This window comes from Amphiprion ocellaris, chromosome 6 (assembly GCF_022539595.1).
Source record: "Amphiprion ocellaris isolate individual 3 ecotype Okinawa chromosome 6, ASM2253959v1, whole genome shotgun sequence".
Lineage (NCBI taxonomy): Eukaryota > Metazoa > Chordata > Actinopteri > Pomacentridae > Amphiprion > Amphiprion ocellaris.
The window spans coordinates 35436135-35454471 of NC_072771.1; the positions used below are offsets into that span (position 1 = coordinate 35436135).

General features: G+C 41.7%; 1 protein-coding gene across 2 annotated transcripts in view; it reads right to left on the reverse strand.

Moving 5' to 3' along the window:
- The window catches only part of kremen1 (kringle containing transmembrane protein 1), a 64122-nt gene that overhangs the window by 26251 nt on the left and 19534 nt on the right, over positions 1 to 18337 (reverse strand). For both annotated transcript variants that reach the window (XM_023290275.3, XM_023290276.3), the window contains exons 2-3: positions 15327 to 15489; positions 6702 to 6793 (exon numbers count right to left, since the gene is read on the reverse strand). In XM_023290275.3, the coding sequence (XP_023146043.1) occupies positions 6702 to 6793; positions 15327 to 15489 (255 nt within the window). The remainder of the gene's footprint in view (positions 1 to 6701; positions 6794 to 15326; positions 15490 to 18337) is intronic.

Consider the following 18337-nt stretch of genomic DNA (forward strand, 5'->3'; position numbering starts at 1 on the left):
AGCAAGACCTCCAAAGCCGAAGCGCAACCATCACCACAACATGGCTGACCTTAGCCCAGCTTCAGTCCTCATAATTTGAACCTGCAGCTCTCTGAAAGCCTAAATCTGACCAGATTTTGCACTGTCAGGAGTACAGGAGCAAACACACTCAGAAACATGCACCCTTCTCCACTTAGTGATGCCTGAACCTGCCTCAGTATGCTGGTTGGGAGGGCTGGTTGTGGTGAAAGCTGGTACAAGACCACCTAGGGGAAATATTCTGCCTCTGAAAACAATGGCAGAGAGTGAGATAAATACTGCAATAACAGAACCTGAAAGCATCTCTCGCTCATGCAACCACAACAGCCACGAGGCAGGGCTGTGGTACTTCAGTCTGGGCTTGGTTTTCAAACCACATGTCCAACTTGTCTCGACCTCTTGCTTATTTTGATTCGCACTTGTTCTTGTCGCTGACATTCAGGCTACAATTTATTTGACTTTCCCTGCCTTTCGTGAAATCTTCAGATACGTTCCCCCCATATTTTTCCACTTTTTATCCACATGATTTTATTTTTTCCATAGGCATGGAATTTGGATTAAAACGCATATGTGTATTATATAATTATCTGGTGTATTGATTGGTTGGATGCAACTAGATGGTGACACATAGGGAATCATTCAGGTAAAGATGAAGATAAGTTTTCATTTGACACCTCAGTTGTTGACTATAAGCCCAGTAGGCCTGGCCCTGATTTGGACTCAGTTAACACATTCTCTATCTATCTAGACGCAATTCAATCAGTTGGTTAACTGTAAGAAAATTAATCAGAAAACATCTTGATCACTAATGAATCCCTTATGTCTTATAATAAATGGCAAGAATTCAGTGTCTCTGGGCTTCATTTTTGTATGGCATGTTTACATTGCATTACGGTAATTTACAGGCTAATCAACAGCACTTAACGCACTTTTCTTGTGCATTAAAACACTGTTTCGAGAACTCTAACATTTTTGAAACACTCCCTGGAAGTCCTTCTCTGTAACTGCATCTCTCCTTTACTTTATCAAAACAGTAACCCTTGACTCTTTGAATTTATTTTTTGCGGAGAGGAAGAAGTAGCAGGCAGCCAAATCTAGCGAGTAGGGCAGGTAGAGAGCAGCGATTGTGTTGCTGCAGTCAAAAAAGTACATCTGTGATGGTTCAGGTTGTTTGTCCTCCATATTTATACACTGACAATTCAGGATGTTACAGCAGAACTGAGTGTGGCTCATCAGGCCCAGCCTTGTGATGCTCTTGGTCACGGACCTGGTCCACCAGTCTTCAAGACTGCAGGTGCTTCCATTGACGACTGCTGTTTGGACTTTGGATTGAACCCAACTCCTGTTACCAGTGGTAACTGGTTGGACATCAATGTTAGTTCTATTTGACACAGAATTAGATAGTCGCTGTCTTTGCAAGTTTGAGGTTCATGGTGAAATCGCAAATACGCCTGCAAGCTTTCAGAACAAATGTCCAGAGAGTGTTCCAAACATTGCAGGAGAGCTTGGAGTGACAGACCGCTGCACAAGAAGAAATGGATGGCAACCACATCCAAAACAGGTGCAGATTATGCCTTTTATGGGGACAGTCTCTGGACTTCTTGATTGCACCTGAAGACAACGTGATGCCTTTAATTTTGCAGCTATTTAAGAAATTGAAAATCTGGTGTAAAGAAAAGGCTGGGTACAACTGAAGTTGCTCCAATTCATACTGAGGCACATGAATGTTTATACCAAATTTACTGATAATTCCTGCAGAAGTTGATGAAGCAAGTGAACTGGCCTAATGGCAACCTGCCAATGACATGATGATGAAAAAAATCAGGAGATCTTCAAAGTCGTTAGGATGCATTCACTGGGAACCATGAATGCCTGCAAGAAATTTTCCGCCACGTAATCAAGTAGATGATGGCAGACCTCTCAGGATATGTGAAAACTATGAGGAAAAGATCACTAGGTATGAAAATATCTCCCCTGGGAAACATGGAGGTGCCAGATTTCTGGCAATCACTACAGTCAACACCGCCTAAATACTGTTGCCATCAAAAGAAACAAAAATAGCGTATAGATGAATCCACTAGTTAACTAAAAAGGTAATCATAAACCACAGACCTTCTACCACATTACTACCTGCAATGTTCCATCCAATTATATAGTAAAGAAAAACGATATTTATAAAATTTAACAGATTGTAATTTAGCTAAGAATATGGACATTTACAGCAACTGAGGTTAGTGAGTTCGAAAAAGACCAGTAAAACCTTGTAAATTCCTGACACATGGCAGCTGACTTTCTTCCAAAAAAGCACCATGGACATAGATATTTGGTCCCATTCATTCAGGAGTACTTAAAACTGTACTCGGGTGTCATAGGACTTCAAAGTGCCATTTAGCAGCTTCATAAATCAGCGTTAATGAAGGCAGTATCTCATCACTGCATATTTTCTTCAACGTGCCACAATAAAATCCTTCTCCAAACACACAACTACTTTGTTTTAATGTCTTCAAGGTGTGGCTGCTTAGCTTGCCAGATGGATGTGGTGCCGCTGGTACAGAGACTATTGTTATATGATGACAGACAGGGTTAATCAGGCATTTGTTCAATTGTTCAAACAGATGAAAGTATAACCTGCTGCAAGTGAGGTATTCAACTCATACATCAAGTTGGTTAAATGCTCAGGTGCAAACACACTGACAGTTCTATAACAAAGAAACATCTTAGAAAATTGCACAGCTCATGGGAATTGTGTGCTGACGGATAAGACTCATTACCCAACACAGCAGGTACTGTCAGTCACAGTGGCAATGTCTAAAATAGGAAAAGACTGTAGTAACACACTCTGTCAATAAAATAAATTTAAAAAACATACTATGTGTAACTTAAGGTTAATGTCAGCAATGAGTAATGTGGGAGCTTGGGTAGATTTATTGCTCACGATTGTTCCTGGATTTAATATTTCTCTGTGCTTTTTGTGCTGGAGTATTGTACGTTATATTCACTAATATTTTGGTTGGGAAAGAAAAGCCCTACAGTGCACTGAAATAGAGCAAAAACTCAGAAGCGGTGCACGTCTCTCTCTACTGCAAGAAAGCACAGTGGCATAACAAGTTTTTCTTGGTTAGATGATGTTGAGAGATGAGCTCCCAATGTGCAGATCAAAGCAACTTTGTCTTGGCAAACGCTTGAGGACTTCACCCTGACAGTTTCACTCTGTGTCAGTCAAATCGTCAAGCAAATGCATGTCAGCCTAAAGGAGCCACACCAAAACAAAATGTCTTTCCAGCACGGAATGCTCCGGGGAAGGAACTATCAGGCTGTCAACGGTCAAGAACTTCTGAACATCACAGAACATAAAACATGCAGAAACAACGGGATTTTTTAACAAATAAATGTTGACTTCAACTGGATTTTCTTCAATGTCTCAACAAGAATGTGTGAGTAAAGCATAGTTTCAAATTGAGCTAATGTGTCATTAAACTGGCATTAACACATGAAGACACCCCCCCCCCCCAGGAAATGGTTAACTTTGAAGTAATGAATTAAAGCTGTCAGCTCTAGTTTGTTTTTGGTGAGCCTAGATATTTCGGGTTTGACTAGTAAATTCCTCCTCCACCTTATTAGAAATACACTTCATTCCTTAGTCAGACACCATTAGCACTTCTCTGCCCTACAAACAAAATGCTGACTAAAATGCACCAGCACTGCACTGACCTACAGTGTGAAAAAAGTAAATTTCACATGGAAAGAAGTAAATACTCAAAAAAACACCCCTATAACTTCTAAATCTTGACATTCAGTAAAGTTCAAACACTCTGTAGGGAAAATAAGATTTTAGAAATGCTATGTGAAAATGTTGAGACTGGTTCGCCATACAGGAACAGGACTTGAATAAATAATGACACTTATGACAAGGATATGCTTAGCTGAGCATTTAGTGGTCAGGAAATGAAAAGGGCCTCAATCCTGCAGGACATGCCTCACTGTGGACGACAGCAGACGACGTGCACTGACAGCGTGCCTTTTTGAAATGTTTAGACAATTCCACCACACGGTAACTGCTGCCATGAGTGAATACTAGGATCAACAAATGTAGTGACCTACACTGTAATCTATACCGTCAGACTCTGTGTTTCTGGCCTCTCATGACCTGCCTGGGAGTGTGAGCTCCACCAGGGTGTGTCACCCTCGCCAGGGTGGCATGACCCTAGATGACAGGGAACCCATCTGGATAACAGATGAGGCTGTTAGCAGGCTGCGGCAGGTGCCTCGGCGAGAGGCGACCGACTACCAACCACGCAACATCAAACGTAAGCCAAAAAAAAAAAAAAAGTAGACAAAATGAAAGCTCAGACAAGATGAAAACAAAGACCACTGTTGCCCTCTGTTTGGCGCACCACAGTGTTTTTCAGGCTATTGTTGCCAGCCACAGACTGAGAACACTGACACCAAGAGAGCATCAGCATTCTCTCACTTGGCAGATGAAGCTTGCAAATGCAGCAGATTGAGAACAAGCAGTGCGAGAAGGTGAGCCACCACATGGCGATCGTGGTTTCACAACAGATGAGACGGAGCAGCCGTGTCTGAAAGCTCTCTGGTATCACTGCAGGGAGAAACTGTTTTCATGACATTGGATGGCTGGCTTATAGCAAACCTTATCTCCTTTTCTTACGTTACAGGTCTCTACCTGACTTTTACAGCATAAATAGAAAGAGGAATGATCAAGGAAGACAGCATTTGATTTGGGCAAAGCTCTCAGCCGTTAGAAATGGGACACATGTTGCGAGGATGGCCTACACACTGCACAGCACTGGATGTCAAAAACAAGGCTGAATAAGAACATGGCAAACTAAATTGGAACAAAAGCTGGCCTAATTTCAGCAAAAATAAGAGACGAGTCCTGCTGCAAACAGAGACGGCGTAGGCTGCTCTTCTTTTTCCTCCCAATCCACAAAGGTTTGGAATATCTGCCTTGACACACTGCGCTAAAAGGACAGTTGTCTGAAATAGGTCAGTCAAAAGTCTAATGGGATACACACAAGCTCCTATACACATAATCACGCAAAAATACCATGGATATGTCCATAGATACACACAGGCCATGCAGCCAAAAGGCATTATTAGATGGGCTAATGGGTCCTGAGCCATTCAAACAGCAGGCTTTAGTCAAGCATGCAACTCAGACAGGATAATGGTGGGATAGCTAGAGGGGCTGGGAGGTTCTTGAGGCCTGGTGGAACCTATTGCAATGAAAAGTCATCTTTAAGTTTGAGTTTCACCCCTACACTGTCTGATTACTATGATCAACCGGTTTACCTCAAGTTGAAACACATGCTGCACTTTTCTTCTTCTTTGGCTTTTATCCATTGTGATTTCAAAAGTACAGTGTTATAGCTGAATTCCACCCACCCATCCATCCATCCATCCATTAGCTATGTATACCCGCTTATCCTTTTTGAGGGACGTGGAAAGGCTTGAGGCGATCTCAGCTTGTATCGGGCGAAGGGCGGGGTCAATCACCAGGCTGACACAGAGACAGACAACTATTCACATCCACAGTCACGCTCGCATGCAGTTTAGTCACCAATCAGCCAAACTTACATGTCTGTATTAAGAAACTGGAGCACCAGGACAAAGTATGGGTAGAACATAAAAACTCCACACAGAAAGGCCACAGCTTACCAGCAGGTTAGAACCACAAGAAATACTAATGATTGCAAAAATCAGCAGAAGTGATGACAAAAGTAAAAAGATAAGTACTGGGAAAACAAACAGAATATATAATAGATACAGACAGAAGAAGAATGTGCAACCTCAACGTAAAAATAGGAAAAAGAAGAGGTTAATCATGCAACAAAATGGAATTTTATTTACGATTACGTTCAATAATCAGATTCTTTTAGTTCCTAAAAGTATGCAGTCACATTTCGTATTCAAAAGTGACGAATAAATGGAAAATCTTGAGATAACCTTAAGTAAATAATTAGCAACACGAGCACATGTGAAAGTTGTATGCGTGCTGCAAATCATTATATCTGAACCTCCCCTGCAGGAATTTTGATCTTTGGCATCACAAACACTGTAGGTTGATTCATCTGAGTCTGATTTCAACAGAAGTGATTAAAAAGGTGGAGGGAATGAAAGTAATGGGATTAAAGAGTGGCAGCTCTTTGCAAGCATGCGCCAAACTGGTAGAGAAGACGCACAGAAGCAGAAAATCTCACAGTGTGAACAGTCCATCACACATATTCATCCAGGAATTACAGGACAGGAAAACTCTCACACCCACATGCGAACAAAATATACAAATACATCTACAAACTGGTAGATGCACATAATCAGTCACATCAAGAAGCGTGTCAAAACAAGCTACAAAGCCAAAGGGGAAACTTATGAAGACATATACAAACACACACACGCACACACACATACGCAGAGGCAGTGATTGACATGTTGCATTAAAGTAAGGGCAGGCCCAGGCATGGCAGGAGGAGGGGTGACGGGAGGCAATTAGAGACATTTTTTAGATGATAATAGCTGTGTACAAGCCATACAGTTCATAAAAGCTATTCATAGCAGGCGAGAAGATGAGTATAACTATGAAAATGACTAGTCCGTGTGCCCATGATATGGCCCTGAGGGGAAGAGCAGCGAGAGAGACAGATAAAGGAGTGGCAAGCTCTTACTCTGGCACGTAGGGATGTCACAGTATCTCCAGTAGATGCCGTCTTCATGATCTGCAATGTAGCACCACGGCTGAACATCACCATCAGGGTTCCTGCAGAGGAAGAGGGACAAAGGTTAGCTGCAATACAAAACATTAGAAGGCTGTTGCAATTTGATGCTTTTCGTTCTTTTTATTCACAGTGTTAAACTGAATCTCTTCAGCTGTTGGACTGTAAAACACACAAGATGACATTTTCCACAACCTGACAGTTAAAGTAGATTAATTGCTGATGAAAAACTCTTTAAGTTGCAGCCCTATTTGTGATTGCTAAATTGTGATCTAGATGTCTCAGGTAGCACTTATGAGCCACAACTGTTTGAAAATCTCAATCAAAGAGGTTTTATTGTCAAGTAGCTTTTCACATACAAGGAATTTCACTAGATGTTTTAGCTTATTTGAGAAAACAGTAACATATAGAGTTTAAAAAGTGCTGCCAGTAAGTAGACAATAATCATTTCAAGACAAATAAGAAGCAATGTTGCATGTCAAATTAGCAAAAAACTGCGTGATGTGGATGCATGAAACTGTGTTTTCAGATTTGTCTGTCTCATAATAGATACAGTCAGAGGTGTGTTGGAGAGCTGAAGAGGTTTAAAAAGAAAAAAGAAGGTAGAGGAAGACAGAGGGGGGAGAGGAGATGATAGTGAGGATATCGGGCCAAAAAGACAAAAACACAAAGACAGACTATCAACTGAAAACCCCTCTGAAGACAGCAGAATACTCCGCAGTGTTTCAGAGGGAGATTATCTCAGCTGTGTCAATCATCCTGAGTAGCACCCCTTGGTGCTTGTTGGTTTGGCCCCTTTTGCCCTCTGGAGGCTTGACCATGTATGTCAGTCAAGGGCCAGACCAATTGGTCTGGTTGGAGGTCGGGGAGGGGGGGTTCTTTGTTCTGGGCCAGACACAGACCAGAAAAAGGAATGGGTGATGGAGCCCAGCTTTTGTCTGAAGCTGCAGCCTCTTTTGAACCTCATCAAGGCACTTTTAACCCATCATAATAAGGCTGACAGGCCCCTCGGTGCTTTTCCTTTTCAGTTTCACTGACAAAAGCGATGAGAAGTGGGACTGAAGATAGAAATACCTAAAAGCTTTGTTCAGGCTCCATATCTCCAGGGTAATCATCTGACTTTGTAAATGACCCTCATGGCAACTTCCAAATTGCTGATAAATTAGATCAAAACTGCTACTATCCAATGGAAGCTTGTCTTGGTTCTGTTTCAACTCTTTAAGCTCTATTTCATGATAAGTGAACTGTAAAAATACGCTCCCTTCTAAGATATAAGACATTGACATTTTTTTAGCCTTGGCTGTAATTGCCAGAAATCTTTTCTCTTCTCTTTTGACAGACCTCATTGTAGCATCTTGAAAAAGCCCTACAGCGCTGCACTATCCTGTTTCACCTTTTGTGTGCAAAGTTGTGAAGGGCGTTTCCATTTCTTTTCTCTTCCCATCAAGAACACTATCCTGAGTTTCCTCCTCTTTTTTCACACATAGAATGGGGCACTGACAAAGATGTCGTTGGAAGGATTTTTCGGGGCTGAACTCGAGTTTAACCGACTTATCTCCAACAGTTTCTGTGCTCTTTCTTACAGCCTGGGATTGTGTGAAGAAAAAACTCACCTAAGTGGATTTTATTTATTCTTAATCATTCTGCCATCAAAACAACTCTCCAGCTGACATTTTCCCATGTTTACAGGAAACCAAGTTTGTTTTCCAGTAAATCTGGACATCGTATCATGAGCCCAAATCTAATTGTTGCTCCACCCAGATTGGTGGCAGACACCTGTTTGTTTAGCCCAAGGCTACTGTTAAAATAGCTGAAAAGAGCAAAAACTGGGTCTAACCATCAAAACATAGGATTGTATACCCTTTCTCTATTTCTCTCTCCTCTTCTCTGTTTCATGTCTGTCGACACATAATAGCCCCATCTGAAATAAGACTCCCACGAACTCATATAAGACTCTATAGGCACTTATGTAACATACTGCACTTTCTTAACCAGTCTCTAAGGAGGCAGACGTGAATTACAACCATTAGCATTAAAAACACTTCCTCAGCAGACCATCCATCTCATGTCTGACCCTCCAGCATCTGTCAATGATAAGGTGAGCTCCTCCCCTCTGAGCTTCCTCCAAAACCCTGATGCCCTAATAGTGCTTCATCCTCCCCTCTCTCTCTCTCTCTCTCTCTCTCTCACACACACACACACACACACACACACACACACACACACACACACACACACACACACACACACACACACACACACACACACACACACACACACACACACACACACACACACACACACACACACACACACACACACCCTTTAAGGAGAAGCATGGGAACATCATCCACATGGCTAAAGTGAAAAGGCAAGCCCACATGACAGAGAAACATAATCAATCCTGCCCCCAGGTGCCTGTGTGAGGGGAGGGAGGGTCAAAGAGAAGGTGGAAAGCAGACAGTCTCAGATTAACTGAGGTGCCAAGGTGCAGATAAGAGCAGACCTCGATGGGTGGAAATCCATTCGTTTAACCCGACAGCACAGAGGAAGCTTTTGGTTCTTCGGGAGACACTGATAAAAGTAGCTGCCAGTCATGTAGATATAGATATATATGCACACACACATACATATATATGTGTATATAAATATATGTTGGTGTGTTAAAGGCGCTTTAGGGGAATTGAATTCAGTTCCATGTGCGTCAGACGAGGCTCGCTTGGCTCTGAGTGGAAGAGCTTGTTGAAACACTCCCATACCCAGAGGTAGATCACAGAAGATGTTTGGACACTTAATTGGCACAATTACGCTGATTGACTCATTTTGCTCGGAGTGAGCCACACACTCTGGTGCAGAGCCAATTATAGCCACATTGCGTTTTTGCCTCACAGCCTCTCCGCTCCTGTGTTCCAAGGCGAGAGTGGCTTACATCTGAACGCTGAGAAAAACAGCTGTTTCTCAGAGCTGGCTGCTGTTCAAAAGGTTTCCTTTACGTTAATCAGAAAATTTATGATCACCTTTAAAATGCCTGGCACTGCGAAACTACACATAAAAAAATCTAAAACTCATTCACGTCCAACTACGTGTGCAAATTCTGGGAACAACATGCAATAACATTTTTCACGAGATAAACTTTTAAGTGAGATTCTAGACTGAAGTTTTATTTAGTTAAACTAGTAGACATGTGAGGAAAAAAGATGAAAGCTAAAGTTCCCTCATTTTGCAGAATTGGAGAGGAGAAACACTGATTGCAAAGTGGTGGTGAGAGGCTTGCCTGGATTGGGATTTGAGGTCAACAGCAGATCAGAGTCTGGCAATTTACTGCCTGAGAGAAGACTCTTTAATTGACTTGGATGATTTAGCATGCAAACTGCTCCCTGCTGCTGTGCTACATGAATGCATGTATTGAAGAGGAGGGCTTGTTGGTTGTAGGCTGATGTACAGTCTACTGTCCATTGTTGCTCTCTCTCTCACGGTCTCCTTGTGCTAGATATGAGGTTGCAGTGTTCCTGTGTCATGTGTTGCTGGTAAACACACCGCTGTGTTCTGTGACGAATGTCTTTAAAGAACTGATTTGCTGATATTACAAAAAGCCTTTTTCTCAACTGATCTCCATTAGAATCTAGCCTGGTAGATATTCATTTTGGTTCAACACAAGCAGGACTGAAGATATCTGCTTCTGAGATTTCTGCCTCCACTACAATACAATGAAGATAAATTAAACTGAATTTGAACTATACTGTATCTTTCCAAATCAACCGTCCCCATTACTTTGGGTAATCTGCAAACACTTTTCTCTGACAATGTTTCTTCTGTAGAATGTAGATCCAATGAAAACTGTTGACACTGACGTCTGAGGATACTGGTAAAGTCCCTCCTCAGCCCTTGATTAAGCCCCTAAAAAGTTGTGTCAGTGCGTCAAAGTTACATAATGTTTGACTTATATGTAACTTTACATATCGTTGCTTAGCTTAGAATGTGCAGATCTATAAAATCCTTGCATCTCTCTCTAACCATCCTTAAGTTGTTAGCTGCAGCTCAAGCAAACTAGTTAACCAACAACTCGGCTCAAAAATTGTAAAACTTCTCTGTGCTACTGCAGAAAAACCTGGTTCTGAATAAGAATAATGATACAGAAAGCACCACTTTGCAGCTTGACAGAATTAGTTGCTGAGGTTTGTTATGAATGAAACTGCTGAAGTTTGAATCCATGTTTTTGAGACCACACTCAGTACACATGCAGGTTTATAGTGGAAGTGATACCTATTTTGTGCATGATATCTCTTCCAGCTTTTAAAAACATAATAAGTGGACATGTTAACAGGGTAAAAAGTTGATTTTCACTAGAGGAAGTCTGAAAATCACTATGTTTAGTGTACTACAAACCAGATGGGAAGAGCCACTTTTTACACTTCTTTTACAACTTGGATTGGCATACACTTTCAAACTTAAATCATCACAAAAGATCATCTGTCTATACAAACATATTTAAAGGTCAACATGTGCATTTCGACAACATCAATTCATTGGACGCCTAATGGTGAGTGGAAACTGAAGATTACACTTTAAGAAAAATGACATTGTAATCTGCAGTTTTAATCAATTTACTTTTGGATTTGGGCTCAATGTTGGACTAATTTAGCAATGATAGTGCCACATTTTGCTCACATCTGCAACAACAAAGCACAGCAGCTGAGCCTCGGGGGTACTGCAGGATTCTGAGCTATGTAACAGGCTGAACCAATCCACAAAACATGACTTTTTAGAAGCAATGAGTAAATGATGAAATAGATGATCGTTACGGGATCGTTACATTATCCAGGAGACTTTTGTAAATCCAAGTTCAGTTGTGTAAAAATACATTCAGTGGGAATACATGATAGGAGAAAAAACATATCCACTAACAGTCCCCTCATCTCTCAAAACCTCAATAAATACGACCAAACTATTCGCAAACCGAGTTCCAAAAACAGATCCTTCAAAGACAAATGTCCAAACATATAAGAGGTACAGTTTGTTCCTACTCTAATATTACTGTAATGTTGGTGCTGATGCTTTACCGTAGCACAGTACATCTTCTTATGGGACATTTCTATTAACTTCTTCAATTTAACTAAGCAGTGCCCTGGGATCATAATAACATTCACACAACTAGTGTGACAACTTTGCTGCAGTTTTCCTGACCTCAGATTTGCACCTGACATCATGGAGATTCAATTACAATCAACTTGGGGAACACTATTCACTCTGGCATTTCCATTATCTCATCTATGTAAGGGAAAAGCATTAGAAGCCATAGTGAACACTCATAAATTCTATAGTACACACACACACCTGCATATAAATAGCCATCAAATGGCTGGCAAAGCTATTCAACCACCCACTGAACCATCATACACTTCACACCCTCATACTAATGCACCTGAGGGAGAGTCCAATATCAGCCAGTAGGAACCGTAGACTGGAAGGAACAATAAATGACATATAAATCAGAACTTTGATTTGTGTGATGTTCTTCTTATGAATGTCGTGAAACATTCAGAAAAGGTCAAAGAAGTATTTTAAGGCTGAAAAAGTGTCTTGTTTAAGTGTACAAGTGTAGAATGATTGCAGACCGTCATCCGAGCTCAATACCAGACTTGGACGTAGATCATTTACCTGCGTTCCACGATATGAAATAAATTCTGATCCGAACCATGCCGATGATTAGTAATGTGATATGTGCTGTTGAAAAGAGCCTTGCTAAGTCTCAGCTTAGACACGAGAGCTCTTGTCCTTTTCCTGAGGCTTTGTGCTTCATTCTTTGCAGGGGAATAATGTGACATTTCCCCTCTGCCCAGTTTCTCCATTTTCACTGGGGTATTTTATAGCAGGCTGTAAAGATGAAATGTGGGGGCTGCTAGGGCTCTTTCTGCAACACTACTATATTGACCTCTTGACTAAATTACCACCAAGGAAATGCTGGTGATGGGACAAAAAAGCCTGACTGTAATCCTCTACTTCTCAACATCTGATACGTGCTTGGAGCTCTGTGTTGAAGTTAGGAAGATTCCTGGCTGCACGTTATCCACCTGTGCACTGGCCTCTGCTCTGATTTCTTAAAACTGCCCTCAGGGTGAGACATGCCTAAACTGCCCCAGTTCCCCTTTATTACCCCTTCTTTTTGCTTTCATTCTGCTATCCTCTTTATTGTCTGAGAATTACCACCTACTGTGACGTTCTAGCTAGAAATACTGAAAAAATCAAATGACAGATGAACACAGATATGGTAGAAATATGGGAAACAGTTTGAATGTGGAAGTGGGTTAAAGAAATGTTGGAAACGATTTGCATTGTGAGATGCACCTCATGTAAATAAGCAGATTTGCAATCCAAATTGGGTAGCAACGTCCAAGGCAGTTTCCCACATTGCTAGAAAAATCCATCTCATGATCCAGCTCTCCGTGATCAAACGAATCAGACATTGCGGTGAGATAAGCCCCTCTTCTGCGGGTACGTTCATAATATGTGCACAAGACAACACACACGTGGGTGGACTAATGCACAGTACTTGACCAGACAAGCCATAAATGCCATCCCTCATGTTTTCACAATGAAATGGCCACTTTGGTTCCCATAGCGCTGCTCATGGTTGAATCCCTTTCAAGGAAAAAAATCTGAAAGAAGTTGCAGTTTCAGCCCTAAGTGACAGAAATCCCTATGTCGGGAAACTAGCAAAGTATGAGCTGTCAGTGAGTTGGAAAAGCTGCTAACTGCATCCGATGCCAAGAAAACAGTCAAATCCAAACAACGAAGATATCCTTCTTGAATCGCTTGTTGGACGTAATACACTCCTAATGCACAGGGAAAGCATTCCTCGATCCTCAGGACGTTTCCTCCTCATAAATCTTCAGAATTCCCATCCAACTCAAGTAAAAACAAATCTGTCCGGTGCCACTTCAAAGCATTGCTGCATTATGAGTTTACAACCATGACTTAGAGAAATGTTTCAGAGGCTTCGGGCCGAGCAGGAGGGGGTGTTCTGTTTCTTATGGCCGGCGATCCGAGCCAAGCCACTGTTCTGGACGTCTCGATGAACTGACTCACGAAAGAGTGCGGCTCCCTGAAAATACACAAGTTTGACAGTTGTGCATACAATGCTGACAGTTGTACTTGGAGTGTGACTGACGGATAGAAAGGGCTTCCTAGACACCCAAAGCAACTGCACCCCTTTGCATTCCAGGGACGAGGGATGGAGATTTGCTTACACAAACTCTTCAAGCGTGTTTGCATCCTTGCGATGACAGGGATAAATGCTCTCGTTGGGTACCACCAATGAAATATTCAGAGGCAAATGTCTGAGCAGGTTCCCTTGTGCTCAAATCCTTTGCAAGAAGACAGCGACCTGGTTCTAAATTATTCAGAGTCAAGTGCTTTGTGTCGGAAGTTCAACGCTCACTCAAACAACAGAGTTTTGAAGGTACCACTCAATAGCATAAATTACAATTACAAACAAAAATAAGATTGGGAGCCTTACACTGTGAGTCACTGCTTATGACTCTGGGGTGAATCTACTGGAGCACAAAGGGAGATTGATGTATAATGAAAAATACGAAGAAAGAGTTATCATTCCAGGCAGCTACAGTTAAAGTTTACTTGAAATGCTGAGTGGTGAAATGAGAAATATAGAGAAATATCAAAATGAGCTTTTACCGTTTTCTTTACATGCAGTGTCTGTTAAACACATGAAAATTTGAAGAATCTTTGCGAGACTGGATCTTATGTTTGACAGTTCTTTAGCAGGATTTCCCAACCAAGAAGTTACTGGTCCTAAATGCTTCATGATTTGTACAGGTGAAACAAATGAAATACAACGCATTAATTACTAACCTTTAGAGGTGCTAGCATTTAGTTTTTGTTATCGTCGGACAAAGTCAGGTGCCTTGTTCCTTGTTCAAGATGAGAGTCAAGGCAGAGGTGTGTTTTCAGTGCTGCATCTTTGTCTGTCATCCAGATTATGCACAAGCTACCAGGCAGAGTTTTTAAATAATGTATCCAGATGACTTTCTTTAAAATTGTGAGATAGGGCACTGGGCATCGCTCTCTGAATGCCCTTCTAGTTTCTTCCAATCTATAGTCTTTGTACTAACCATGGTTTGCCAGCTGCATATCTAGTAAATACTCATATTCTAATTTAACTCATGGTAAGACAGTAATAACTTGACAAGACATGATTGACGATTCTGAGAGGTCATGAGTTGATTTACAAGACATGCAAATTGCACCAGCTATAAAAAAAATGTTTTTTTTTTTTTTTTTAACATTTTCTCTAATCTGTGAATCTTTTCTTGTTAATTACTTTATAGATTAATCACTGAGGTCTCCACAATGCTAGCACTATTTTGCACTATTCACATTGTATTTGTATTTTTTAAATATATGTAAACTTTTTCTTGACGTAATATGGCCACAAGTCCATCAATCTTTGGACTAAACTACCAGACAATCCCATATCCCCATGAACTGCTTTAACAAAAAAGTCAAAGTCAAACATAGTGAACCGTATCCATGAGTTGCACTATTAAACTTGCAGCGTACCTGCAGTAGTTGTGGCTGCCCAGACCTCCTTCTCCATTCGGGTATTTGAGGGTGTTGTAAGGGTGCTGGAAGGTCTCATTCCAGAAGAGGCAGGGTTTACCACCATGCAGGCTGGTCTGGTTCTGGAAACCCCTGTAGTCTTCCCCGTTTGCAGTGTAACACTCTGGAAAAATGGGGGAAACAAGGAAAAAAAAGAGAGGGTACATTTATAAATTAAAATCTGGTGTTTGTAATAAGGGATTAGACATCTATTAAGATGGAAATCAAAAGCTTGGAGAAAACTTTTAAAACAGGCATGCAAAACTCAGCCACATATGTAACCTGCTTTATTGAGAATCTGGATTCTGCGGATTATTCTCACGCTGTTAAAAATCTTTTAATGTTTTTGGAATGATTATAGATGCTAAGTTTGGAATAATTGTATTCTTTGCCCAGGCACCATGTATTTTAAGCTCTGGCCAAAAGTGTTAAAGTGAGATCAATGACAGTATTGTTTCAATTAGTGCGAACACACGAGCACAAGGGGGGGAAAAAAGCTGCACAGATATATGGCAAAAGCAAATATGGCTTGAATTTCCAGGAAGTGTATAACAACCATATGGCCGAGGCAGAGAGAGTGAGAAAGAGAGAGGTTCCCTGGGCAAAACAAGGGCTGGTGGAATCCTTTCCTTCTCTGAAAGAGGGAATTCAAATAAACAATGGCTGATGGAAGGATGATGAGCCATCAGCGCTCATCGCCCTGAGCCTCGGGGGGGCTCCTGTCAAGAGAGTTTTAACAGCTTGAACTGAATTCCTCTTTTGATTGCATTACAATGGAAAATATTAATTTACTATGTGACTGTTATGATTACTCATGCTGCAGGTGCTTATAATTGGCATGATTGACAGAGCAGGATGCCCGTTCAGTGTAACCATAGGAGACAAAAAAAAACAGTGTGTGACATTAACTTGTAAGCAAACAGTAGATGCATAAGGGCAACAGTTTGAAGTTCTGATATATGTTTTGTGGGTGAATGTCAAGAAACAGCACATGGAACTATTACAACAATTTCACATCTTGCCTGCCAATCAAACATTAATAAGGTAAAAACAATGCTTGCTTGTTTGGATCGTCTCCATGGGTTCCTGTTGCTATGTATGTGGTTAGCCAATGACCGGCCCCTTTTATCAAGTCAAGCTGTCTAGGCTGAGCATGAGCTAATGCATCGCAATGTGACAGTCATTATACCCGTTGGTGAACCAGCTGTGCTCCAAGGCTCTTTCTTAGTCTCTTTTGAATCCAAGGTTTCCCAACTTCCTCTCCTGCGTCGTATCATCTGTTCTCCTCCCTCACTGTCTTCTACTCTTTCCTTCTCTGCTCCTTTTGCCTGTTCTGTCATTCCCTTTCAACTCATATAGACAAACATTTCTTTAGGGATCTCTTAACTTCGATGCTTTGTAATGCATCTTGTGTAGTCTGCTGCCAGGTCTATTCTTAACTGGCTCTTTGAGGTTGTTTCATGGATCTTTAAGAGCTGGACGACACTTAAAAGACATCATAAATGGCTGTTTTCTTATTTGTGGGAGATCAGTGGACTCCCAAGTCAAGCTTCTGTGTTATTAGAAGATGTGAATGAATGTAGAATTATATTGCTTAAACAAGAAATAAATGTTGTGAAAGTTTTATGTGCTTAGTAATTAGCTCCCCATACTTCGGACCATGCTGTGCAATATTTACAGCAGTTAGCTTGCACGCAAACACGCATTCCAGCTTCTTGCATTCACCACAAAAGTACTGCTAACACTTAATTTTAGAGTAAATCAGAGGCCCCGACTGTTCTCAGTGTGACAGCCAAAGTTGCTTTTAATTAGTTGTTTCGGCTGTGCTGCTCAGTCAAGCTTATCAGCCATCCATCGTCTGGCTGACAGGAGTTCAGCAGCAGCAAGGAGCTGCAGGGTGTCAGGTTCCTGCAATTATGATGCCACTCTATTGTCTGTAAATGGCTCTGCTCTCTCTTAGCAAATTAATACTGCCTCGGCATGCAAGGATATCAACCACCATGTCGTAAATCCACCTGAGAGTGGCTGAGGCAGAACATGACTCCATAAAATTAGAAAAACAGCTTAATGGTGTTACAACAGGGGTCATGCTCTCGGCACCCGTACATAAGGGAGCGATAAGAGGGGTGGTGGAAACAACTTATGATCACGTTGACACCCAGAGGACAGGAAAGGCTTGTTAAAAGATGCTCACTTTACTAGTCTCAATCGATGCACCTGTAAGCAGATGCAACTGAGAGTGCAGCGACAGGAAGACTCTGCATATAAGAGGGTGTTCTTTAATCAACATTAGTGCCAGCTGCTGTGGTACAGTTCAACAAGGATGGTGTTTCGAAATGCATTACACAATGTAATCTATACGAACTTGAGAAGATGGGATAAATTGGAAGAACTTTCATTGTATTTACATTTGTCTGGATGCTGGCAACCACAGCAACAGAAAGAAAGACGAGGAAACGCTGCTCTGGAGGGTCTGGCAGTGGCACAAGCGCAATTATGAGTCACTGCTCCCCAAAAGCAATCACGACTGTTACTGCCCCAGTCAAAGAGGATAACATAAGGCAGGGACGGGGCAACCGACTGCATCCCAAATGAGCTCACGTCCTTCAAACACCGTCTCCCCCAAAAGAGTGGGCATTAAAATGACTGAACTTGGCTGCATGTAGCTCTGCTCAATGCACTGTATCAAAGAGGAAAGAGCCAAATGACTTTGTGAATGTCTTCTCTCCCTCTTCTCCTCCTTCAGGAAACTTTACTCTTGAGTTTCTGGATGAAGCATGGCTTGTCTGCACATGGTCCGCTTGGAACGGGCTGCTGCTGGCAATCATCCCGCCCTGCTGCGGCAAAGCTAGCTTTCCACGACGAGATGGTAAATATGGCAACGTTTTGCCACTGTTAGGGAGATGAGGGGGGTGCTCCATGTGGTTTCAAGGCACCATTTGCTTGTGGTGGGAATGGGAAGTAGCTGATCT